The sequence below is a fragment of the Micromys minutus genome, assembly GCF_963924665.1.
Source record: "Micromys minutus genome assembly, chromosome: 9".
Classification (NCBI taxonomy): domain Eukaryota; kingdom Metazoa; phylum Chordata; class Mammalia; order Rodentia; family Muridae; genus Micromys; species Micromys minutus.
The window spans coordinates 61716652-61740832 of record NC_137978.1 but is presented as its reverse complement, the minus strand read 5'-3'; the positions used below and the strand labels follow the sequence as shown (position 1 = coordinate 61740832).

Sequence of the window (24181 nt, the reverse complement as noted above, 5' to 3'; positions counted from 1 at the left end):
GGATGAAGCTCACTGATGGCAAATTACCTTTAATCTCCCAGGCAGAGTGACCTCGGCTGGTTGGTCCTTCTTAGCTCATCCCAAACAGGTAGGTTGGGGGAAGGGAGAGACATGTAGAGGAAGGAAGAGATACTGTATTACACATAGAAATTTTGAAGAAAATCTATCCTCTTTGACTTATCCATGGGATGGTCATTCTTAAAGGAAGCAAATGGGTTCTAGAGGTATGGCTATGTGGTAGCATTAAGTAGGGACTTCTGTGTCTACAGAGACTGGGGAAGTCACAAAACTAAGGTGGGATGCTCATTTGAGGTTCTGGGTCATTGTTGTGCATCTGAATGCTAGGTCTCCAGTTGGTGGAAGTGTTTAGGAAGGATTAGGAGGTGTGGCCTTGTTGGAGGAGTGTATCACTGGGGGAGTTGAGGTTCCAAAAGACTCAGGCCATTTATGGTGTCTCTTTCCCATGCTTCATGGTTATATCTTAAAATGTATGTCCTCAGCTTCTCCAGTGCCATGTTTACCTGCCTGCCAGTGTGTTCCCCACCACCATGGTCATAGACTCTAACCTTTGAAAATCGTGAGCCCCACATAAACTCTTTCTTGGTTATGGTGTCTTGCCTCAGTAATAGGAAGGTACCTAAGGCACCTCCCATCCAGGTAGTAAGCAGTGGGGTGGGTGTTGAGCGGTGTGATGGAGAAGTCTGGGTTCCCCTTGCAGTCTCTGTGGGTATATGATTATTGTGTGTGCATGGAGAACACCCTGTCTGAGTAGCTGTTGTCTTTTCAGGTAGAAAAGGGCAGGGCCAGTGTCATCTGTGGTGAAGTTTCCCCAGCCTCCTCTCATCATCTCTAGGTCTTTCTTGGTGCTTGCTAAACCTCTTTGTTATGGATCTCTTTCAAAATAAAAATATTAAGCACCTTTCTTTCTTCTTCCTCTTCCTCCTCCTCCTTCTCTTCTTCAGTTTTTCAAAACAAGGTTTCTCCGTGTTGCTCTGGCTGTCCTGGAACTCCCTTTGTAGACCAGACTAGCCTCAGACTCACAGAGATCCATTTTCTTCTGTCTCCTGCATGCTGAAATTAAAGGTGTGTGCTGTTACCACTCGGCTTTAAGCAAATGTTAACATTAGCAGTAGGTAGGAAACAACTTTTTTTATTTTTATGACAGAAAACTTAGTTTTCAAGATGCCTTAAATGTTTTACATGTATTATTACTGTGTGTGTTCAGGTACACTTATACCATGATGGTGTGTGGACAGAGGTCAGAGGACAATTTTATGGAGTTGTTTTCCATGTCCTCTTTATGTGAGTGGAGAGGAGGGAACTTGGGTTGCCAACCTTGCATAGCAAACACATTTACTCATCTCTGTGGCTTCGGAAACACCCTCTAATTACTTTAGCCTTTATTCGTAAAGAATTTGAATTTTTAAAAAAGATTTATTTTTATGTGTGTGAGTGTTTGCCTGCATGTATGTATGTGCACCATGTGCTTGCAGTGCACATGGAGGTCAGAAGAGGGCATTGGATTCCCTGAAACTGGAGTTGTGCATCTTCTGGGAACTATGCGGTCATTACAATGTGTTCTTACAGCAGCTGTGCATGCCCACAAGGGATGAAGCCTGTCTGCGGTTAAGCATGGCCAGAGGAGAGGCTCAGGGGGCTCTACCTCTCACTGTTGCACTCTTTGTTCTGGTAGATCTAGGGAAAGAGCACCAGATACCAGTGAAGTAGTACAGTCCTGGATAAATTAAATGGACCAAAAAACGGAAACCAAAAGTCATGAATCAGGAAAAAGGGCTGATAAGGAGAAAGGGAGTTGATAGAAATTGGAGGGAGATTTTAAAAAGTTGAAAGATGGATAGGTTTATAGACACTTGCTCACAGAATGATGGAAACTTGGTGGCTTAGCTTCCACCCAGTCACCATGCGGGGCCTTGCAAAGCTTCTCTCTAATCTCACAAGAACAGCCACCATCTGTCCCGACACTGATCGCTGGCTTGTGTAGCCCTGTACACAGTGAGTCCTACCAGTGTGCAAATGGCGTTAGTGGCTGTGGTGGTGTGACTCTGAAATGTCACGCTCAGTATCCTGTTTCATATGTTTGTCCCCAAGTGGTGGTACAGTCCTGGGAGGCGGTGAAGCCTTGGTGTAAAGTAAGGCAGGGCAAGCAGAATAAGTTGTGACAGCGGTATCTTTGGTTTTTGCTGTGCTGTCTGCTTCTTGGTCTGCCATGATGTGGACAGCCTCTGCCACGGACTCCGGCAAGCCATGAACTAACTGGTCATGACCATGCTTGCCCAGTGGTGATGGACAGAGACCCCTGAAACCGCAAGCCAAAATAAGTTTTTCTTCCTAAGTCCTTCCTGTGAGTTACTTTGTTACAGGGAAGTAGAAGTAGCTGACACAGTGCCCTTGCATTTGACCTGGCAGCCTTGGGTGGTCCTACATAGTTAAGGTCTTAGCAAGAATGACCTAGACAGACAGAAAAGGGAAACCAGAAGTCACCACATTTTTTTTTTTTTTTTAAGGAGAGACCAAATGCTATTGCATGTGAAAACTAAGTTAACAGTGGTTGGGATATAGCTCAGTTGCCAGAGTACTTGCCTAGCATGCACAAAGCTTTGGGTCAACTCCCAAAGCTGCATAGATTAGGTTAGCACTTAGGAGGCAGGAAGATCAGAAGTTCAAAGTCAACTCTTAGCTACATAGTGAGTTCAAGGTTACCTTGAGATTCTGTCTCAAACAAACCCCTGTGGCATCAGAAATAATGGTTTTCTTTTAAAGATTATTACTTTTATTTTAAAGACAGGGCTCTTTGTATAGCTCTGGTTGTCCTGAAACTATGTAGTTTAAGGTGGCTTCAGACTCTCAGAGATCCACACCCCCCAAGTGCTGGAATTAAAGGTATGCACCACCAACTGCTTGGCTTTGTTATTGTTTTTAGATTGTATGTGTGTGTGTATGTATGTATGTGAATGTAATGTCCTTGGATCCAGGTCAGAAGCTTCAGATCCTGTGGCTCTGGAGTTAAGGTAGTTGCCAGCCACCAAATATGGGTTCTGGAAGCCAGCACTGGTCCTTCGCAAGAGCAGCAAGTACTTTTAACCACTGAGCAATCTCTCTTGCCTCTGGTTTGAGGTTTTGTTTTGTTTTGTTTTTGAAAGAGGGTGGTTTTTTTTTTGTTTGTTTGTTTTTTGTTTTTTTTTTTTTTTTGTTTTGTTTTTTTAAAAACTGGCTAGTCTAGGAGTGCTTATTTCAGTTAGCCTTGAACTTGGGACAGTCCTACTACCTCCTGATGGCCAAGATTACAGTTGTGCATCACTGGGCATAGGCATCTCATGATATAGCCCAGGCTGGCCTTAAACTCATGAGCTTCCTGCTTCTGCCTCTTTGGTGTTAGGGTCTCAGGTGTGTGAAATCTTGTCTGGTTCATTTAAGGCATTTTTTTAGATGTAAATTTAAAAAATATGACACATTTTTTTGTCTTAGGGTTTTACTGCTGTGAACAGATACCATGACTAAGGCAAGTCTTATTTTTTTTTTTAATTCTTTTTTAAAGATTTATTTATTTCATGCGAGTACACTGTCGCTGTCTTCAGACACACTAGAAGAGGACATTGGATCCCCACTACAGATGGTTGTGAGCCACCATGTGGTTGCTGGGAACTGAACCCAGAACCTTGGGAAGAGCAGTCAGTGCTCATAACCACTGAGCCATCTCTCCAGCCCCGACAAGTCTTATAAAAGACATTTAATTGAGGCTGGCTTACAGATTCAGAGGTTCAGTCCATTATCATCAAGGCAGAAACATGGCAGCATCCAGGCAGGCATTTCATAAAGAGCTGAATGTTCTACATCTTCATCTGAATGCTACAAGCAGAATTCTGGCTTCCAGGCAGCTAGGGTAAGGTTCTTGAGCCCACACCCACAGTGACACACCTACTCCAACAAGACCATACCTCCAAATAGTGCCACTCTCTGGGCCAAGCATATTCAAACCATGACACTTTTTTATGTCTTTTTGAGGAAATAGTGAAAGAAAGTCTTTCACGAATATAAGAAACAGAGATGGTGGGCCAGGTATCCTGACGCTACAAAGCAAGAAGAAAAACTGAAACCAAAGTGGATACAATGTACAACTGTGTCTAGTTCTCTTTTGGCTTGTCTGCCAAATGGTTTTCAGGTTTCAAGTGCTCCCTCTGAGTCTTGGGAATGACAGGAAAACAACACTATGTTAAGTATTGTTTTCAATTACTATCACTAAATACCGGTGGCTGGCTTACTTCCAAAGAGAAGATGTTTATTCAGTCCTTAGTGCTGGGGGCTGAAGGTCCAAGGTGCAGTTGCTCAGTTGTAGGCTCACCCTCCAAACCTATTGCTAGATGGCTTTGAGGCACCAAGAGCAGAAGCGGGAGATCCTAGCAGTAAACCAGAGGCCAGAGTGTGAGCAGGGGCTAAGCTCACCTTTCCTGGCCATTTTTCTCCCCTAGGATCTAGGGCTAGTCTTCTGACTTCCTGCCCCAGGGTCTTCCTTGTCACCACCTGGTCCCTGTGGGGCCCATCTTTGCTGGATCCCTCACTCACTGGATCCTTTGCGTCCGTGTGGCTTCTGTCACCCAAGGATCATCTACCCCCTGCCCCCTCACATCCACAGGACACCTCCCCACAAGTCCTTTTTGTTTCAGTCCAGCTCTTTGGCTCTATGAAATCATCTTGTTCATTCTATTTCCTCTTGATTTTCTATCTTCTCTCATTCGATTAAAAAGTTCCCTAAGGTCGAGGGTGACAGATGTCTTTCGGCTTCCTGCTGACCGGAACAGTAAGTGGTTAGTGTAGATGAACCGAGGAGCAAGGCTCTTCACAGCACCCTTCTGGGAGCCCTCAGGAGTGCGCATCTTGGGGGCTTTGGACTTTCCTTGGCATCCAGAGCAGGATGGCAGTCTTATGAGTGTCCTTTCTTGGGGAACATCCCTGGAGATTTGCTGTGAAGTTACCCTTCAGATAAAATACCTTTGGACTCTGTGCTCTGAAGTACCCACCTGTGTTGGGTTTTTTCCCAGGTTAATTGCAGCCTAGAGATGAACACCTTGATAGGAAGGGCTTGCTGAGGTTGAGGGGCTCCTGACGCTTTTGTGCAGTGCCCTCCCTGTTCACTGTTGAGATGGATGACAGTCTCTGATCTCCCAAGTCTGGGTTTATGGATACTTGGATTATGCATAATCACCTTCTGGACGTTTCTGTGACTCAGACTCTCTTGGATTAATTGTCATCTTGACTCTGAAACCCAGGCTTTAGACAGATGGCTTCTCCTCAGGCTACAGTATGAATGTTCTGACTCTACAGACATGTAGAAATGGCTCCCAGGGGACCTTGACACTCCTCTTCTGGAATGACTCTGGGTTCCCTTTGGGGCAGCATGAGGGAGCATGATGTAGTTTTCCCAGGGCTCCATACCTTGGGGAGAAAGATGGTTATCCCGAGAAGGGGGGTACAACCTCCCTTCTTGTTCTTATTGCCTGTCCCCAGCGTGTCCTGCCAAAGTGACTCATGTGTTCCCAAAGGAGGCTATTTATTCCCCAGGACTCAGGATTGCAGGACCCCCAACATTGCCTTTGTATTGACAAAGGCTGGGGAGCTAGCCTGGTCAGAATTAGCCATATTTGCCATTGACCCTGGACAGAGGTGGAGTTTATTAGTCTAGAGATTGTGGCTACTGAGGGCCTTGAGAGCAGCTTAGCAGAAAGCAAAGAACTCTCTGGAAACCCGGAGTTTGGAGCAAGACTCTAGTCAGTGGGGCTCCTAGCTCGGGGTTCTCCTTGCTTGCTTGTAGGCCTCTCCCAAGTCTCCTAGGGCCCCTGAAGCATTCCTGGATGCTGATGGTAGACCAGGTACGTCTGTTCAACTCTTTGGAGAAAGTTCTCTTTCAGATCTATGCAGGTGTTCACATGCATGTATACATGTGCACACGCATGCGCAGAGATGTCAGGACAATCTCAGGTGTCGTTTCTCAGGAAGGCTTCCACAGTTTTTTTTTTTTTTTTTTTGAGACAGGGCCTTTCTTTGGCCTGCAGCTTCACCAGCTAAGCTTTGCTAGCTGTCTGGTGAGCTCCAGGTTTCACTGTCTCCTCCTGTCCCGTGGTACCTGCTCTCATATTACAAGCATATGCCTATCGAATCTAGCTTTTTATGTGGGTTCTGAGGATGCCTCAGGTTCTCAAGCAGCAAGACAAGTGTTTTACTGGCTGAACCATCTCGGGCCAAAGAAAGCTGGTTGAGGGCTGGAGAGATGGCTTAGCGGCTAAGAGGACTGACTGTTCTAGTGGTCCCAAGTTCAAATCCCAGCAACCACATGGTGGCTCACAGCCATCTGTAATGGGATCTGATGCCTTCTTCTGGTGTGTCTGAAGACAGCTACAGTGTACTTATATATAATAAATAAATCCTTTTTTAAAAAAAGAGCCTTGTAACCAAAGGCATTCTGATTTTAAAAAAATGGTTGGGAACATCCAAAATTTGTTGAAAGGGCTGATGGGAGACTCATAAATCTACCACAACCTCATCCAATAGCTGCTTTTGTGGATTGTGTGGTACAAGTTGAAAAGGTTGAAGGGACTGAGCTGTGTCCTGTGACATCTTCTCAGACACTTTCTGAATAATGTAGGTGCAGACAGAAAAACCAGGACGAATGCTTGAGATACAGGTATTGCTCACAGGTACTGGAGCAGTCCTGGCCTTGAGCTGTCTTCCTGGCTGATCAATTATGGTGGCCCCTGAGGGCAGAACTTGGCTGTCAGAGGCAGCCAACCTGCTAGGAAAGAACTTTCTAAACAGAGTGTCTGACAGGGTATTGCTTCATTCGTGGAAAAGGATGCTGTCTGTGGGAGACACTATAAAAACCAACTTGATGCGTTACTGAGATTTTAGTGGGCAAGAAGGAGAGCCATGCAAGCTGACATCTTGAGTTTGGGTCCTTGGAACCCAGGTGAAAAGTTACATGCAGTGGAAGATGGAAAGATGGGACAGGGGAACAACTTGGCCAGGAGGTTGCTGGCCAATGCTTGCAATAGACATAAAACAGACCAGATAAGTAAATGTAACTTTTTTATAGTTGATTTTTGTCTATTGTTTTATGTTCGTTGGTGTTTTGTCTGCACGTATGCTTGTGTGAGGGGGTGTGAGAACCCCAGGAACAGGAGTGTGAGTTTTCATGTGGTTGCTGGGAATTGAACCTGGGTCCTCTGCAAGAGCAGCCAGTGCTCTTAACCAACTGAGCTATCTCTCTAGCATGCCCCCTCCCCCTTTTAAGACAGGATATCCTTGTGTCTACCTGGCTGGTCTAGAACTCACTATGTCAACCAGACTGGCCTTGAATGCTCAGATTCACCACCTCTGCCTTCCAGCTAATTGAAAATTAAGAAGAAAAATCAAACCTAATTCAAAGGATGAAAACAAAATCCCCATGGAAGCCCAGAGATAGATCTGGCTGCTGGTGTGTCTTGAGGGTTAGGGGACATGCTGCTGGAGAGGTAGGGAGCTGACCCATCAGTTAAGAGTGATAACTGCTCTTAGGGAGGTCCAAGTTCAGTTCCCATGTGGGATGGTTCACAGCTGCTTGTAACTCCAGTTCTCAGGAATCTGACAGCTCTGCCCTCCAAGGGGCATTGGTCCTCATGTGTTCATACCCACCACAGCTATGCTCAACATAATCATATTTTCAAAATAATATTCAAAACCAGAAGGAAACCCTCAGTGCCCTCCCCATCGCTATAGAAACCAGGAAGGATGGTGCAAGCCTGAGGAAATGGAGAGGAGGCAGGAACTCCATGGGAGGACAAGCCTGCCTGCGTCATGAGAGTATCTGTTCTTTTGAGACAATGTTTCTTGTGACCCAGGCTGGCCTTGAACTTGGTGTTAGCTTTCATTCCTGCCTTCTGTTGCTCAGCTTTCTGACCATGAGATTCGTTGTTCTCATTGGCTATCTGTATCCCTTCCTCCTCTCTTCCACCTAACAGTCATGGGGAAGGACAGCTTGCAGCCTGTCGATGGCTTCCAACTGAGAAGTGTCCTTATGGGTACAATGCTTTAAACGCTAATTGTGTCTTCCGCAGCGTCTGTCCTGGAGGTCTGTTGAGTGTGTGCCTGGGTGTGGGCTATGATTGGCTTGGTCCCAAGGCACAGACATGTTCCGCTCAAATAGAGCCCAATAGTTTAACTCCCTGGCACCAGTGTGCCATTTGGGGGTAACCCTGAGTCCCTGCATCTTTTCTCTTTCTCTCATATCCTACTGGAAACAGAATGATTGTTCTTCTAGACTTCTTTCAGGGAAGAGAGAAGTGGTTTCCCATTCTCTGCACACCATGGGTTCTTTCCCATGGTTAAAAGAAATTGTTTATAGACTTAATTTTCTGCCACCAGATGGGTAAATGCAGCTGAAACCTTCCTTTCCACAGGGCTGAGGGACAAAAAAACAGAACATCTGCTTGCCTCAGACCTAGACCTTTGGGTAGGGTCCTCAAAAGCCCAAGCCTGTGTTCATGGGACTGAAGGTACCCCTGAATTCCCAAGCCTGGAAGGAACACATTGTAGATGTAATTCCCCAGATTCCCGACTGCTGCCCCACCCGGATTTTAAATAAAAAAGGAAAACTTTGGCCTCAGAAAGAGGAACCCCAAGTAAGACAAGGTTTCACACTTAGAGGAAGTAGCTACCAGCGGCAGGGGCTGTGGGGGAGGGGCACGGGAGGCAACTCGATGCGTGGAGCAGCTGCTAGCTGCTGCCCAGTCAGGCCCAGACCAATTGGTACCACCATCAACATCTCTCATCAACCAAACATGTCATTTAAATCCAGGAGAATCTGACCTTGTAGTAGGCACGGACTTTACCTGTTACGTTTTGGTGTTGGCTCCAATTCAGAGCGCCCACAACGTGCTGAGCTGTTTGCCCCTGAGCCGCACACCCCAACTCAGACGTCTTTTCTTGTTTTTGTTTTTGGAGATAGGGTCTCATGTAGTGGAGGCTGGCTTTGAACTTGCAGTGAAGTAGAAGATGGCATTGAACTTCTGATCCTCCTGTCTCTGCCTGCCATGAGCAGGGATTACAGATGGGCAGAGCCATACCCAGTTGGTTTATGTGGTGTTGGCATTGAATGTTGAGCGTTGTGTGTGTGGGCGGTGGGGAGGAAAGTACTTTACCAATGGAACCACACAAACTCAGCCATACACACACACACACACACACACACACACACACACACACACATATACACATACATATATATACATATGCACACACACACACATATATATATATATATATATATATATATATATATTTAAAGACTAAAAATAGGCCAGGCACAGTGGTATACTCCTTTAATCCCAGCATTTAAGACGTTGAGGCCTCATAAAGTTTGAGGCCAACCTGGCCTGCCTAGTAGAGACTCAGTTTCAAGACCAAAAACCAACAACAATAAAACCAAAATAATAAAACATAAAGTGAACAACAGATTTGATTGTATGAACATTAAACCTACTTAATGCTCAGCGCTAAACTGGGAATCTGTAGCCCCCACCCCACCCCCTGCCCCAGTGTGTGTGTGTGGGGGGGGAGGGGCGGGGGAGGGAGAAAGAATGAGGAAGCCCAAGGCTGGTGAGGAGGCCTGCAAGCAAATGATGTTCTCTTGATATGACGTGGCCGTTGAACTCACAGCAGCAGTGTGCTACCTGCTGCACACGTCTGGGTCTGTAGATGGCCTGTCAAGCTGGGTGGCCAGAGGCTCTAAAGACTCACGAAGCAGGAAGGTTTTAAAAGCACACAGAAAATACTAGGAATTGCCCGTGGATGCGCACTAGTAACAAGAGTCTGAAAGCATGCATAGGGTTGATAAATGGCTGGATTCCAGGTTGTGGTGACCCGGAAGGGAAAGCTGATGGCAGCGGGGAGGGATTTGGTGACATGGAGCGTGGGTGGTGAACACACCCTGTTATCTGCAGTGTTTTGTTAACACGGTGGTACTGTAGAGGTGCCTGGTGATGGTTGAGGGTTGGCATGACAAAAATCATAACTTCTTAGATACACCTCATGGTCACCAAACTGGTTTTGAACTTGCTATAAAGCCGAGGCTGGCTTTGCTCCCCTTCACCTCCCAAGTATTGGAACTGTAAGCAGGAAGCAGGTGCCGGTGTGCCTGGCTAGTCAAAGCTGTTTTTCAGCTAATTGGTTTTTGAGGAATTGTAGAGTTTTGTCTTCCGTTTTCAAGCGTCTGCTGTTCTTGTTTCCCCCTCTGGGTCATGTATTGGTGACCTTTTGACCTATGGTACATCCACCTATGAGGAGAAGCATCTCAGCCTACTGGGTGGCTAAAGTTGGGGAGAGTCACAAGCCACCTAGGCAGGATAGTGCCTCGTGTGGCACGCTTTGCCTGTCCTTCTGTGGCCCAGATCTGGCACTGCGCCACTCCTCACCCCCTCACCCCTTCCAAAGCCCTAGATCATTGTGCCTTTGCCTTTCCTACAGAAAAACAGGCCTCAGAGAAGTAACAGGACAGGATGCCCCCTGGGGTGGACTGCCCCATGGAGTTCTGGACCAAAGAGGAGAACCAGAGCGTGGCTGTTGACTTCTTACTGCCCACAGGAGTCTACTTGAACTTCCCAGTGTCCCGAAATGCCAACCTCAGCACCATCAAGCAGGTACAGCCAACGCTTTAAGGCCCGGTTCTCACACCTCTGTGCTCAGGGAGACACTGTTCACGGACCCAGGATTCCAGGGTGTAAACTGTACGCGTGAGCCGGCCAGAGGCAGCCTGGGCTGCCATCTCCTAGGAAAAGTACACCTTGTTGTCAGTTCCTCAGAAGCCACATTTAAAGGGGGGACGGGAGAGATGATCTCTTTATTTATTTATGCTTACAAAGCAAGGACCCTACCAGCTGAGCTATTCCCCCCCCCCCCCCCAGCCCTTAGCTGTGAAGTCTACAAGATAAAATTTCTAAGAATTGTTTAAAGACCTGTGGTTAAACTCCACTTATCATTCCAAAGTCGGCTTCCTCTTTACCAGTATGCATTTCCCTTTAGTAGATTGCTAGATTTCGAGCCAGTTTTTGGGGCTGCCTCTGGCTGGGTTCTCATCCCACTTGTGACTGCGTGGTCATTTTTGGAACCACTCTATCCACAGAGCCAGGGCCTTGTAACCAATTCATCTTTAGAACTGTCACCCTGGGGCTGGAGAGATGGAGCAGTGGTTAAGAGCACTGACTGCTCTTCCAGAGGTCCTGAGTTCAAATCCCAGCAACCACATGGTGGCTCACAACCATCTGTAATGGGATCTGATGCCCTCTTCTGGTGTGTCTGAAGACAGCTACAGTGTACTTATAATAAATAAATAAGTCTTTTTTTTTAAAAAGTCACCCTGGCAGTACACATAGCATTCTTAGAAAGAGGTTTGAGTTTACCGAATAATTTCCAGGGTGAGAATGTAGCAAGTTAGTAGGGGGCTTGCCTACAGTGCATACTGTCCTGGGTTCAAGTCCCAGCACATAAACTGGGCATGGCCATACACACCTGTAACCCTGGCACTGGGAGACTGAGGAGTCAGAAGTTCTGGGTCCTCTTTAGCTAGACAATGAGTTCAAGGACAGTCTAGACTTCTGTCCCAAAAAGGGAGAAGGCAGGCTGGCAAGATGGCTCAGCAGATAAGGGTGCTTCCAAGCCTGACAACCTGAGTTTGATCCCCAAAACCGACACTGTGGAAGGAGAGAAGCAGGTCCTCGGTGGTTCCCTGACTTCCACACATGTACCAGTCGATGTGTCCTCCCTCATTACAATCAGTAAACAGATATTTAAAACGAAGGAAGGAGAACAACCATCTGTGGTTGGGCCAGATGAGATAATAGGGCTAACACTGCCACTGGTTCTGGTTTTGTTTTTAATTAAAAATGTTACCTTTATTTATTTACTTGTGTGGGCATTCACATCCCTTGGAGATCAGGGAACAACTTGGAGGACTCTGGCATCTCCTTCTATTATGTAGGTTCTAGGGACCGAGCTCAGATTGTCAGACTGCCAAGCGTTTGCTCCTGCTGGGCTGTCTCGCTGGGGCTCCCAGATAATTCTGTACTTGCACCTTTGAGTCTCGGGACAATTCTGATGAAGAGCTTTTATTTTTACAAGATTTTTTTTTTTTTTAAATGTGTCTGAGCATTTTACCTTCATATATATGTATGTGTAACCTGCGTGTACTAGGGCCTGCAGCGACCAGGAGAGGGTGTAAATTTTATAAGAAACTCCAATTTCAGAGCATCGTGAACTGCCATGTGGGTGCTAGGAACTGAAACCAGGGCCTCCACAAGAACAACAAGTGATCTTAACCTCAGAGCCATCCCTCCAGCCCCTTTGTATCTCTCTCTTTCATGGTCAGTGCGACCTTGCTCTTGGCTATAATCTTTATAGAAATATACTCCAGTTTGGTAGTTCATGTCTGTGGTCCCAACTCTTAGGAAGCAGGGGCAGAACAAAGATGGGTCCAGCCTGGTCTACAAAATAATGATAGTGGTAATCGTAATGATCATCCGTGGGGGAAGAGGGTTTCAAAGATCACAAATGGCCATCCTTTTGGGTAGTCAAAGGTCATCCATGAGCCCCTAGAGGAGATACAGGGCCCACTGCCCTGCTCCTAGTCTCGGAAAACCCCAACACCGTGGACTAAGGACAGAGACAGGAAGTCTGTTGACACGGCTGGCTAGTCTTCCGGGACAGGAGTTTTTGTCTTATTGGGGTCTCCCTCTGCCCCTGTGGGAGTCCGGTAGGGACTGATTGTGACCCTGTCTACCAGGTGCTGTGGCATCGTGCACAGTATGAGCCACTCTTCCACATGCTCAGTGACCCCGAGGCTTACGTGTTCACTTGCGTGAACCAGACAGCGGAGCAGCAGGAGCTGGAGGATGAACAACGGAGGCTGTGTGACATCCAGCCCTTCCTGCCCGTACTGCGCCTGGTGGCGCGCGAGGGGGACCGCGTGAAGAAGCTCATCAACTCACAGATCAGCCTCCTCATCGGCAAAGGTATACTTAGCCGACACAGGAAGCGACTGGGCTGGCCCCACGTGTCTTGACAGTGTCCTTGACCTCTTCCTCTCGCTCCCCGAAAAGGTCTCCATGAGTTTGATTCCCTGCGGGACCCGGAAGTCAACGACTTCCGCACTAAGATGCGCCAGTTTTGCGAAGAGGCTGCGGCTCAGCGCCAGCAGCTGGGCTGGGCGGAGTGGCTGCAGTATAGTTTCCCCCTGCAGCTGGAGCCCTCAGCCAGGGGTTGGCGGCCTGGCTTACTGCGGGTCAGCAACCGAGCCCTGCTGGTCAATGTGAAGTTCGAGGGCAGTGAGGTGAGCCTGCATTAGAGGGCACCTGCCAGGTCCCCGTGCGTGCCAATGGGCTCAGCCAATTGTCTCATCAGGCAAATTTGGGTTTATTTTATTTTACTTTATTGTCTTTTAAAGATTTTGTTTTATTTCGTGTGAGTACACTGTCACTGTCTTCAGACACACCAGAAGAGGGCATCGGATCCCATTACAGAGGGTTGTGAGCCACCATGTGGTTGCTGGGATTTGAACTCAGGACCTCTGGAAGAGCAGCCAGTGCTCTTAGCCGCTGAGCCTCCTCTTCAGCCCTGGATTCATTTTACTTTACTTTATGTGTATGAATGTTTGGCCTGTGTGTGTGGAAGTGTACCACCCACATGTCTAGTGTCTACAGAAGTCAGAAGAGGAAGAGGATGTCAGATCCCCCCAGAACTGGAGTTAGAGATGGCTGTGAGCCAGTATATGGATGCTAGGAACCAAACCCAGGTCCTCTGCAAGAGCAGCAGACAATCTGAACTCCCACTCATCGGGCAGATTTGACAATATCTCCCTCCCTCCCTCCCTCCCTCCCTCCCTCCCAATGCTTCCTGGATGTTGGTTGCATGCCTTGATTAGTGAGCACCTAGACACAATTTGGAGACGGACTCTCTCAGCCTTACCCCTGCGCCCTAGAGGCCTCAGGGACGGCAGAGCAGGAGGCTGACATCCTTCTTCCTACAGGAGAGCTTCACCTTCCAGGTATCCACCAAGGACATGCCCCTGGCACTGATGGCCTGTGCCCTCCGAAAAAAGGCCACAGTGTTCCGGCAGCCTCTGGTGGAGCAGCCTGAGGACTATGCCCTGCAGGTGAACGGGAGGCACGAGTATCTCTACGGCAGCCACCCGCTCTGCCACTTTCAGGTGAGCCTTCCGCGCCACACGCCCTGCCACCCGAGTGTGGCCTGTGGCCAGGAGCATCGAGGGAACTGGACTTAGGGAATGAGCCGGTGCCCCCCCATCAGCAGCTCACCCCGCACCTCTCTTCCAGTATATCTGCAGCTGCCTGCACAGCGGACTGACTCCCCATCTGACCATGGTCCACTCCTCCTCCATCCTTGCCATGCGGGATGAGCAGAGCAATCCTGCCCCCCAAGTGCAGAAACCGCGCACCAAGCCTCCCCCAATCCCCGCTAAGAAGGTGAGGCAGTGTTTTCCCTGTCTCTCTCACATCTGCTCATTCCCGGTCTGCTAGGATGAAAGCAGGAGGGCCAGTGGGTTCAGGGACCTGTGATGGGTGACCAAGGGTCCTGTTGGGATCTGCGTGAACTACAGGGCAGCCTCCGTGGTCCTCTTGTGCATCTTAAAGGTATTGGGGAGCCTTGTGCTTTGCACAACAGGCTTTCTGACAAAAAGACAGTGTTGGGGAGAGGTGTCTTATTTATTTATTCATTAAATATCTATTATATATAAGTACACTGTAGCTGCCATCAGACACACCAGAAGAGGGCGCCAGATCCCATTATAGATGGTTGTGAGCCACCATGTGGTTTCTGGAAATTGAACTCAGGATCTCCAGAAGAACAGTCTGTGCTCTTAACTACTGAGCCTTCTCTCCAGCCCAAGGTGTCTTATTCTTTGCCACTAACCCTGTCCCCCTACTTCCCTAGCCCTCCTCTGTGTCCCTGTGGTCCCTGGAGCAGCCGTTCTGCATCGAGCTGATTGAGGGCCGGAAAGTGAATGCAGATGAGCGGATGAAGGTAGGGGCTCCTGGAGCAGGTGAGGGAGCCACTGTTTTCTAAACAAACAAGGTGGCTGTGGCCAGGAGGGGTGGTGGCAGCGGAAGAAGAGTGGGAAGATGTCACACGAAAGCCACCTGACCACATTACCCAGAGTCCCTGCCTGGAGTGGTTGTAAGCCGCTTCAAAACAGGAAGAGGGGAGTGGGGTGGGCCAGCCAGCCAGAGACTGATTCGTGGAAACCAGGCAGAGCAGAATTCTGTGTATTTGACTTTGGTGGAGGTTGTGGGGATGAAAGGGGTATCTGGGGAGGTGTGAGGCGCAAGGAAGAGCCAGCTGCAGCTGGTCGGGGTATGGCTGCAGCCTGGATGGGTAGCTGCCTCCCCTGGGGTCTGAGCTCCCTCTGGGTTCTGAAGACAGTGTGGGAACATTGTGCCGTTTGGTTTTTTAAAAAAAACACTTCTACAAGCCTCACATCCTTCGTTCTCACAGCTGCCTTCCAGGTGGAGGTGTTATGGTTCCATCTGTGAGACGGGAGGCCCACAGACAGTCTGGCTTTCCTTCCTAGCTCCATAATTTCATAAACATGAAGGGCTGGGTGTTGGGTTTGGGATGGTTAACGAGTGTGGCTCCTGGATAGGAGCCCATGAGGATCAAAAAGGGCAGGTAGCCTTAGGATGTTAGAGCCATGGAATTACCATCTCCTGTTGAAGAAACTGAGGCCTGGACAGGAAAGGACATGCCTTGGGCCATCAGTGCACAGTTTGTGGCCTTCCCTGCCCCACAGCTTCTTGTTCTACTTGGCCTTTCCCTCTGAAGAACAATACACACCCACATACACCATGAGGAACGTAGATTCAGACCCATTTAAGAATGAGAACATTTGAGGAGAAAATTGTTGGGAGAAGTCTGGTGAGGAGAGAGGGCTGGGGCTCAGGGCCCCTTGCTCCCCTTAATCTGTGCCTGCCCCCCACGCTACCCCACCCCCCAGCTGGTTGTGCAGGCCGGGCTCTTCCATGGCAATGAGATGCTTTGCAAGACGGTGTCGAGCTCAGAGGTGAATGTGTGCTCAGAGCCCGTGTGGAAGCAGCGACTAGAGTTTGATATCAGCATCTGTGACCTGCCGCGCATGGCTCGCCTCTGCTTTGCTCTCTATGCTGTCGTGGAGAAGGCCAAGAAGGCGCGCTCCACCAAGAAGAAGTCCAAGAAAGCGGTGGGTAGGGCTTGCTGGAAGGAGCCTAGGTCTTCCTGCAGTACCACAAGCTGCAGACAGGTTGAGGACAGGAATCCTGGTGGTGGTGGTGGGGTGTCTAAACCCCAAGCCTCTCCACCATCATGGATCCTTACACACTCTAGGGATAGTCTGGGAACGGCCTACTCTGGACCTGTAGTTTAGTGGGCTTTTGCAGGCAGCTCCCTGGGTAGAAAGTGTCCTCAGAGGGACTGTAGGGCCTGGGCCAGCTGTGGTCTTGAGTGGCTGGGCCCCTACTCCCCAATTTCAGTATTTAAAGTGGCTCTCAACCTGCTGATGTACACTGGATGCGGAGCCAGATATGGGACTGGCTCAGGTTTCTCTGGAGGCCAGGAGCCAGGATGCAGGCTTTGCTGGTTTTCTCACTAGGACAAGACAGTTGATCCCCCCTTTTCTTAAGCAGGGTCTTCCCTTGAAGTCTTTCTGGGAGCCCTTCTTTGAAGCCCAGATCCCCTCAGGTCTGTCCTACTCTGAGATCAGCAAATGGGGCTTTTGTGCCTGGCCCTAACCCACTGGTGTCCTTCCCCAGGACTGCCCCATCGCTTGGGCCAACCTCATGCTATTCGACTACAAAGATCAGCTCAAGACGGGGGAGCGCTGCCTCTACATGTGGCCTTCTGTCCCAGGTGGGCCCATCCCCAGGGGAGTGTCTAGCAGGGGATAGAGGTCTCAATGCTAGTGACCTGACACACACAGCTGCATCTGTCCCTGTGTCCAGATGAGAAAGGAGAGCTGCTGAATCCTGCGGGTACAGTACGTGGTAACCCCAATACAGAGAGTGCCGCTGCCCTGGTCATCTACCTGCCTGAGGTGGCTCCCCACCCTGTGTACTTCCCTGCTCTGGAGAAGGTCAGTGACGATCCTTCTGGCTCTCAGTCCTGACACTGTGGCCCTTTAATATAGTACCTCATGTTGTGACCCCAACCATAAGCTAAATTTTATATTTTATCATTTTAAAAGTTATCATTTTGCTGTTGTTACAAACCGTCATGTAAATAATCTGTGTTTTCAGATGGCCTTAGGTGACCCCTGTGAAAGGTGTGTTGGACGCCCTCCCATTCCCAAAGGGCTCCTGACCCAAAGGCTGAGAGCCATTTTTCTAGATTTTTCCTAGTCCAGTTTTGCAGTTCTTTGGAGAGTTAGACCCTGGCCACCCTGGGATTTGCCCGTTCCTAGGGTAACGCCATTATGCCAATTCAGGGTTTCCCAAGAGCCATTTGAGCTGCCATTCTGTAATGTTTGGTGTGGGAAGGATGTTCCTGGGATATTGTAGCCACAAGCTAGGATGCTGGAAAACGCTGTGCAATGCACGTAGTGGTTTCTGTCAGTGAGGATGACAAACGTCAGGTTTGAGGTAGAGTCCTGCACAGGGGCCCCAAAGGGGCTGCCCCAAGCCCAGGATACCGAGAACCCGACACCTGTTGCAGATCCTGGAGCTGGGGCGTCACGGAGAGCGAGGGCGCATCACAGAGGAGGAGGTGAGCTCAGGCCTTGGGATGGGGGAGCTCCAGTCAGGCCTGGAGCCGGAGGCCTCACCCCGTCTGCGCCCCTCAGCAGCTGCAGCTGCGGGAGATCCTGGAGCGCCGGGGATCTGGAGAGCTGTACGAGCACGAGAAGGACCTGGTGTGGAAGATGCGCCACGAAGTCCAGGAGCATTTCCCAGAGGCGCTGGCCCGCCTCCTACTGGTCACCAAGTGGAATAAACATGAGGATGTGGCCCAGGTGAGTAGAGAGGGGAGTTCTGGGGGGTGGGGGGAGAGCCCCGGGGCAGACGGACAGTTACCGCCCACCCCGCACCTGACCACCAAGCTGTCCCAGATGCTCTATTTGCTGTGTTCCTGGCCCGAGCTGCCTGTGCTGAGTGCCCTGGAACTTCTGGACTTTAGCTTCCCCGACTGTTACGTGGGTTCCTTCGCCATCAAGTCCCTGCGGAAGCTGACGTGAGTCCCAGCCGGGTGCTACCCCTGGGGCCCACAGACTCCCCGCGCTCCTTCTTCTGGAATACAGCTGGGTTGGGATGAACCCGCCTCCTGCTCTGCCACCTACCAGCGGTAGAGACCGCCACCTTTCCTTCTCTTCAGGGATGACGAGCTGTTCCAGTACCTCCTGCAGCTGGTGCAAGTGCTCAAATACGAGTCCTACCTGGACTGCGAGTTGACCAAGTTCCTGCTGGGCCGAGCCCTGGCTAACCGCAAGATCGGACACTTCCTGTTTTGGCACCTCCGGTAGCTGAATGCACCCCTTGGAAATCCTATGGGGGGGGCACGGGGAAGGGAGATCACAGGCTTCTTGAGATCCTGCTGAACTCCTGCTTCTAGCAGGCTCAGATGCTCTGCAGCTCCGGGTCCCACCTAGGCTGGGGAGGGGATGTGAGACCCAGACTGGCAAGACTCATTTTTCCCCCAGGTCTGAGATGCATGTGCCATCAGTGGCGCTGCGTTTTGGCCTCATCATGGAAGCCTACTGCAGAGGCAGCACCCACCACATGAAGGTGCTGATGAAGCAGGTAAGGCTTTGTCGGTGGTTCTGCTTACACGCTTCAGATTGCTATCCCTGGACCATCTTCCTACCTGTGGCTGGCACCCACCACCGCCTATCCATTACCACCACCACCAGGGGGAAGCACTGAGCAAGCTTAAGGCACTGAACGACTTTGTGAAGGTGAGCTCCCAGAAGACCACCAAGCCCCAAACCAAGGAGATGATGCATATGTGCATGCGCCAGGAGACCTACATGGAGGCCCTGTCCCACCTGCAGTCTCCGCTCGACCCCAGCACCCTGCTGGAGGAAGTCTGGTGAGCCCCGCGCCTGGCCCTACCAGGGCTCCTCCCACCCTTCCGGTCTGCGGAGGAGCACCTGTCGAACCCACTCTCTGGCCCGCAGTGTGGAGCAGTGCACCTTCATGGACTCCAAAATGAAGCCACTGTGGATCATGTACAGCAGCGAGGAGGCGGGCAGCGCTGGCAGCGTGGGCATCATCTTTAAGAACGGGGATGGTGAGCAGGCGGGCTAGGGAGCCTGCTGAGTGAGGCCTAACTATCCCAAGGGGTGGTCCTGGGACCTAAGAGCTTATACACAGTGGGAAAATAGAACCTACCAGATACTGTGGTCTCCTTCCCACACTACAGACCTCCGCCAGGACATGCTGACTCTGCAGATGATCCAGCTCATGGACGTCCTATGGAAGCAGGAGGGCCTGGACCTGAGGTTGGGGCCCATCCTGTTAACTGTTTTGTTTCTGGGCCAGCCCTTAGAGCTGTGCCTTTGAAAGGGATCAACACTGTCCTTACTGTGTGGGTTGGGAAAGGGCTGTCCTCAGGAGAGGAGAGATGGAGAGGGCAGGGAGTGGGGCCGTGCATTTGTCTTGCTCCCCTCTGCATTTCCTGGCTTGTTGTCCAAAGGAGGCAGCAGCATCTTTTCTCAAACCCTCATCATCTTGGGTACCAGTTCTGGAGTCCTTCATCCTTCCCGTCCTCAGCAACTTGGATGTGGCATCCCCAGGAACAGCCTTTGATCATGACATTTCTGCTGGTCTTTCCTTCACCTAGGATGACCCCCTACGGCTGCCTCCCCACCGGAGACCGCACAGGCCTCATTGAGGTGGTCCTCCACTCGGACACCATCGCCAACATCCAGCTGAATAAGAGCAACATGGCAGCCACAGCCGCCTTCAACAAGGATGCTCTGCTCAACTGGCTCAAGTCCAAGAATCCTGGGTAGGTTTCAAGCCTTCTGGGAGGTGCGATACGGGAAGGGTTGACCTATCAGAGACAAGAGAAGAGGGAAGGGCTGCAATCGTCTCGGACTAGTTGGCTCAGCTATGGGGCCAGTCTGAATCTGAATGTGACGCCATTAGAACCTTAGACTTCAGCTGCTGCGAACCATGATATCATACATGCCTGGCTTGGGACAACTCAGGTCATCTGGGAATTTTCCCAAACCTGGGAGGGGGGTCTAAGATTTGAGTCCACTGAATGCCTAGAGACTTGGTTCTGCTCCTGGTCTCTGCTTGTGCAGGCTGGCCCTCAGCCTCTCACCAAGGTGCTCAGAGGCGGTGGTGGGGGGGGGGGGGACATGTCCAGATCAGAGAGTTATCATTGGCATAGGCTCTAGAACAGTGTCCCTTACGTTCTGTTGAGTAAAGCAAGCCAAAAGGCTAGAATCAAGAGGAAGAGGCAGATCCACCCCTGGTAAAGTGCTGCGGTCTGGTGTACCATAACCTTTCGTCTTCCCCATTCAGGGAGGCCCTGGATCGGGCCATCGAAGAATTCACTCTCTCCTGTGCTGGCTACTGTGTGGCCACATATGTGCTAGGCATTGGTGACCGGCACAGTGACAACATCATGATCAGAGAGAGTGGGCAGGTAGGGGGTGTGGCTGGGAGGCTTCCCTATGGGCTAACTGGCTGTCTGGCCCCTCTCCGCCCTGTTTAGTGTCCCAGTGAAGGCTGTGAGCCCTGCTGGTGTCTTCTTTTCCTGGGTCTCTCAAGAACTGAGGTTCCCAGCAATCTGCCTTATCCTTTTCTTCCCCCCTAGGGTTCATGGGGTTGGAGTCCTGCTCACACTAGGATAAGGGGGCTTTATACACCCCTCTGTCCCTTCTTTCTGGCTCCTTATTCCGTGCCCTTTCCTCCCTGTCAGCTCTTCCACATTGATTTTGGCCACTTTCTGGGGAACTTCAAGACCAAGTTTGGAATCAACCGTGAGCGGGTCCCCTTCATTCTCACTTACGACTTTGTCCACGTGATCCAGCAGGGGAAAACTAGCAACAGTGAGAAATTCGAAAGGCGAGGACTGCCCTTGATTATCGCCCCCCCTCCCCATGCCAGGGACACTGTTCGGGGTTGGGGGTGGGGGTGGGGTGAGGAGGGAACTGGCTGGAGACAGCTGTCCTACTCCGGTTCCCTCGTCCGTGTCCCCCCCCCCCCCCCGCTGGTGGATTGGGATGAGCGACCTCCAAACCTGGTTTTTCTCACTGAGCCATGGGGAAGGAGGTTTGTGTCTCCAGTAGGAGGCAGAGGGAGGTCAGCCTGAGGAACTAGCATCTGGCGGATAACTTTCAAGGGCAACAGCTCAGGGGAAGGTGCACACAGGCCCAGTAGCTTTGGGCCAGAGTGGAGAAGAGAACCCAGGACCTCACCTGCCCGTCTCCCCTCCCTCATCCGCAGGTTCCGAGGCTACTGTGAACGAGCCTACACCATTCTGCGGCGCCACGGGCTGCTTTTCCTTCATCTCTTTGCTCTGATGCGTGCGGCAGGTCTGCCTGAGCTTAGCTGCTCCAAAGACATCCAGTATCTCAAGGTTAGTGTCCCTGTGGGGTCCGTTCTGCTATGATAAAAGTCATCAAAAGCAACGTGGGCAGAGAAGCTCGCAGTAGGGCAGGCACTGAAGAAGGGGCAATGGATTGCTCAGCGTGGTTTGCTCAGGCTGCCTTCTTTTACAATCCAGGACTACCTGCCTAGGGGACGGCACCACCCACAGTGGGCTGGACTCTACTACATCAGTCACTGACCCAAAAAAATAATAAAATGCCCCAACAACTTAACTACAGGCAATCTGATGGAGGCATTTCTTTCCTCAGTTGAAATTTCCTTCTTCCCGAATGACTCTAGTTTGTGTCCAGTTGGCAAGAAAACTACCAACACAGAGGGTCAAGCCAAGGTTGAGTCAGGGCCTACTCTACGGCTGTATACTTCTCCCAGCCAGCCTGGGCAGTCTGAACCCTAGTAGAGCTCCATTTGGTAGACTTCCAGGGGGGCACCGATGATTGTGGGACCCTCATGCCATCCTTGTCCTAGCAGTGGGCAGTGGTCGGAGAGGTCCAGTTTACTGGACCCATTTGTGCTGGGTGGCAGAAACATGGTAACCTTCCTTAGTCAATCCACATGTCCTTCATGGCTGTCCTCCCACATGTGTGTGCGTGCACTCACTCAAACACATGCTCCTGCACAATCTGAGCCCCTTGCACATTGTATAAATGCTTCCCCCCCCCCCCCACATCCTTAGTCTGTGGTAACTGGAGCAGAGAGAGAGATGGTGACAGACCACAAGCATAGCCAGGGCATCGCCTGAAGGCCACCTGACACTCTAATGTCGCCCTGCTGTTGGTGTTTGTCCAGGACTCTCTGGCACTAGGGAAGACAGAGGAAGAGGCGCTAAAGCACTTCCGGGTGAAGTTCAACGAAGCTCTCCGGGAGAGCTGGAAAACCAAAGTCAACTGGCTGGCACACAATGTATCCAAGGATAACAGGCAGTAAGAGGCGCCCCCTGGTGGTCACACAGTGGCTCCCTCCCGGCTCTCAGCCCTAGAGGTAAAACTGGAGACCAGGCATGCTCAGTGGTCATCAAAGGGGCCCCAAAGCCTGAATCGTTCCTCACGGGGAAGAGCCAAACAACTGCTTCTTGTTTACACTGGTTATTTATTTATGACTCGAAATGTTTAAGGAACAGAATAGCCATAAATGGAAGCGCGTTCTTGTGCAGGGGAAGGGGTGCTGTCCTCATGAGCCCCAGGTCAACACTGCAAGCACCACCTTGAGGATGGTACCCCCAAGTCTTCCAACCTGTGGGTCTCGGCCCAGCAAAGACAGTTCTTGGGGCCTTCTTCCCAGGATCCCAGCTGGCTGCTTGGAACAAGCCTGGCAGTCACCTGGTGCCTCCCATGCAGACAGGACACCTCAATCCTCAGCTCACCTCCGCCACCTTTGTGTGGCCCACCCTTGGCGACCTCCACCGACCAAGCCTCTGGCAGCTCCCGAGGAAGCCAGGAGCTTCCGTCTAGACTCAGGCTCACTTGCTCTGCGCTGCTGAAGCCACCTCTTGGCTACGGGTGTAGGAGCACCCTCGCCTTTTATTTGCGGGTAAGAACATGACGTGCAAACCTGTACGGAACCTCCACGGCTGGGGTAAGGGACCTGACCTCCACTACAGATCCTGTGTTCCAGGCCTCAAAACGTTCAGAGACCGGTTCCGATTTAGCTCGGTGTGGTCTCGAATCCAGACGAAGGGCAAAGCCAGAACGGAGTCCTCCTCACAGTCCGTGTGAGCCGCACACAAAGGCAGCTTTATGGAAGGACAGGACTGATCTCTCCCAGAGCTGCCATCTCAAACGGCAGCTGGGGAGCTAGGTTCTGATGTGTGATCAAGGACGAGGGCTAAATTCAGTGTAGTCTGGCGATCAGAACAACTCCAGAAATGCAGCGTCTCGGTCTCCTCCCAGGTATCCAAACTGACTTTGGGCAGTGGAGTCAGCCACCCGGCTTTGGGAGTCCAGCTCAGTGGTGCCTATGCTTCCGTGCCATCCCCAGTACATCTTGATGTATTAGCTGCCGTCTCAGGACCTGGATCTCCCGGTAGCATCTCTGAGACGTGCAGAACCATCACCGCTGCCTTGCCAGCAGCCCAGAACATGGCTCAAGGAGCCCAGGTGCCAGCTCCTTCATGACAAGCTGAGGGTCTAGCAGTGGTTGGCACCCCCACAGCACTTGCTGAGCCCTCAGTCTGTACCACCAACTCTGAAATAGGAAATGTGTCTGTGTGTGTGTGTGTGTGTGAATGTATACCATGTTATTTATTGAAAAGGGTGCTCCCTGGTGTGGCTGCAGATTCTGCCCAGGCTCAGCCTTTCTAGGTCGGGTGTTATGGTCTGTGTACCTGGCTGGAAAAGTATTTTCTGTGTTTCTTTTTACGTTGTTTCATGTTTCTGTAGGGGAAGGTATATTTCCTTTCACTGATGTGGGCTGAGAGACCAGTTTGTGCAACCTTGACATGACAGGTAAAGACAGGTGTGAAGAAATAAAAACCTTTTTACGTTCTTAAGTTCTCGGCTCAAATGACTTGGGGATCCCTTGTCTGGAAAGTGTGAAGCCCC

At 50.6% G+C, this 24181-nt stretch overlaps 1 protein-coding gene across 1 annotated transcript; it reads left to right on the top strand.

Moving 5' to 3' along the window:
• Positions 1-24111, top strand: PIK3CD (phosphatidylinositol-4,5-bisphosphate 3-kinase catalytic subunit delta). The gene is made up of 23 exons (XM_080920720.1): positions 1-88; positions 10513-10685; positions 12824-13052; positions 13140-13369; positions 14066-14245; positions 14373-14522; positions 14992-15081; positions 16052-16273; positions 16842-16938; positions 17031-17161; positions 17740-17790; positions 17867-18034; positions 18122-18252; positions 18394-18537; positions 18719-18818; positions 18929-19107; positions 19196-19308; positions 19441-19519; positions 19861-20028; positions 20553-20676; positions 20953-21098; positions 21480-21612; positions 22431-24111. The coding sequence occupies exons 2-23, from the start codon at positions 10545-10547 to the stop codon at positions 22566-22568; spliced, it is 3144 nt and encodes a 1047-aa protein (XP_080776846.1). The 5' UTR covers positions 1-88; positions 10513-10544; the 3' UTR covers positions 22569-24111.
• Positions 24112-24181: the final 70 nt, after the last annotated feature.

Excerpts from the sequence above, each read along its gene's own strand:
- PIK3CD (XM_080920720.1), top strand. The coding sequence starts at position 10,545 with ATGCCCCCTGGGGTGGACTGCCCCATGGAGTTCTGGACCAAAGAGGAG. Across the intron at positions 13,370-14,065 it reads TGAAGTTCGAGGGCAGTGAG|GAGAGCTTCACCTTCCAGGT; the intron begins GTGAGCCTGCAT and ends TTCTTCCTACAG. Across the intron at positions 18,035-18,121 it reads AACATGAGGATGTGGCCCAG|CTGTCCCAGATGCTCTATTT; the intron begins GTGAGTAGAGAG and ends CTGACCACCAAG.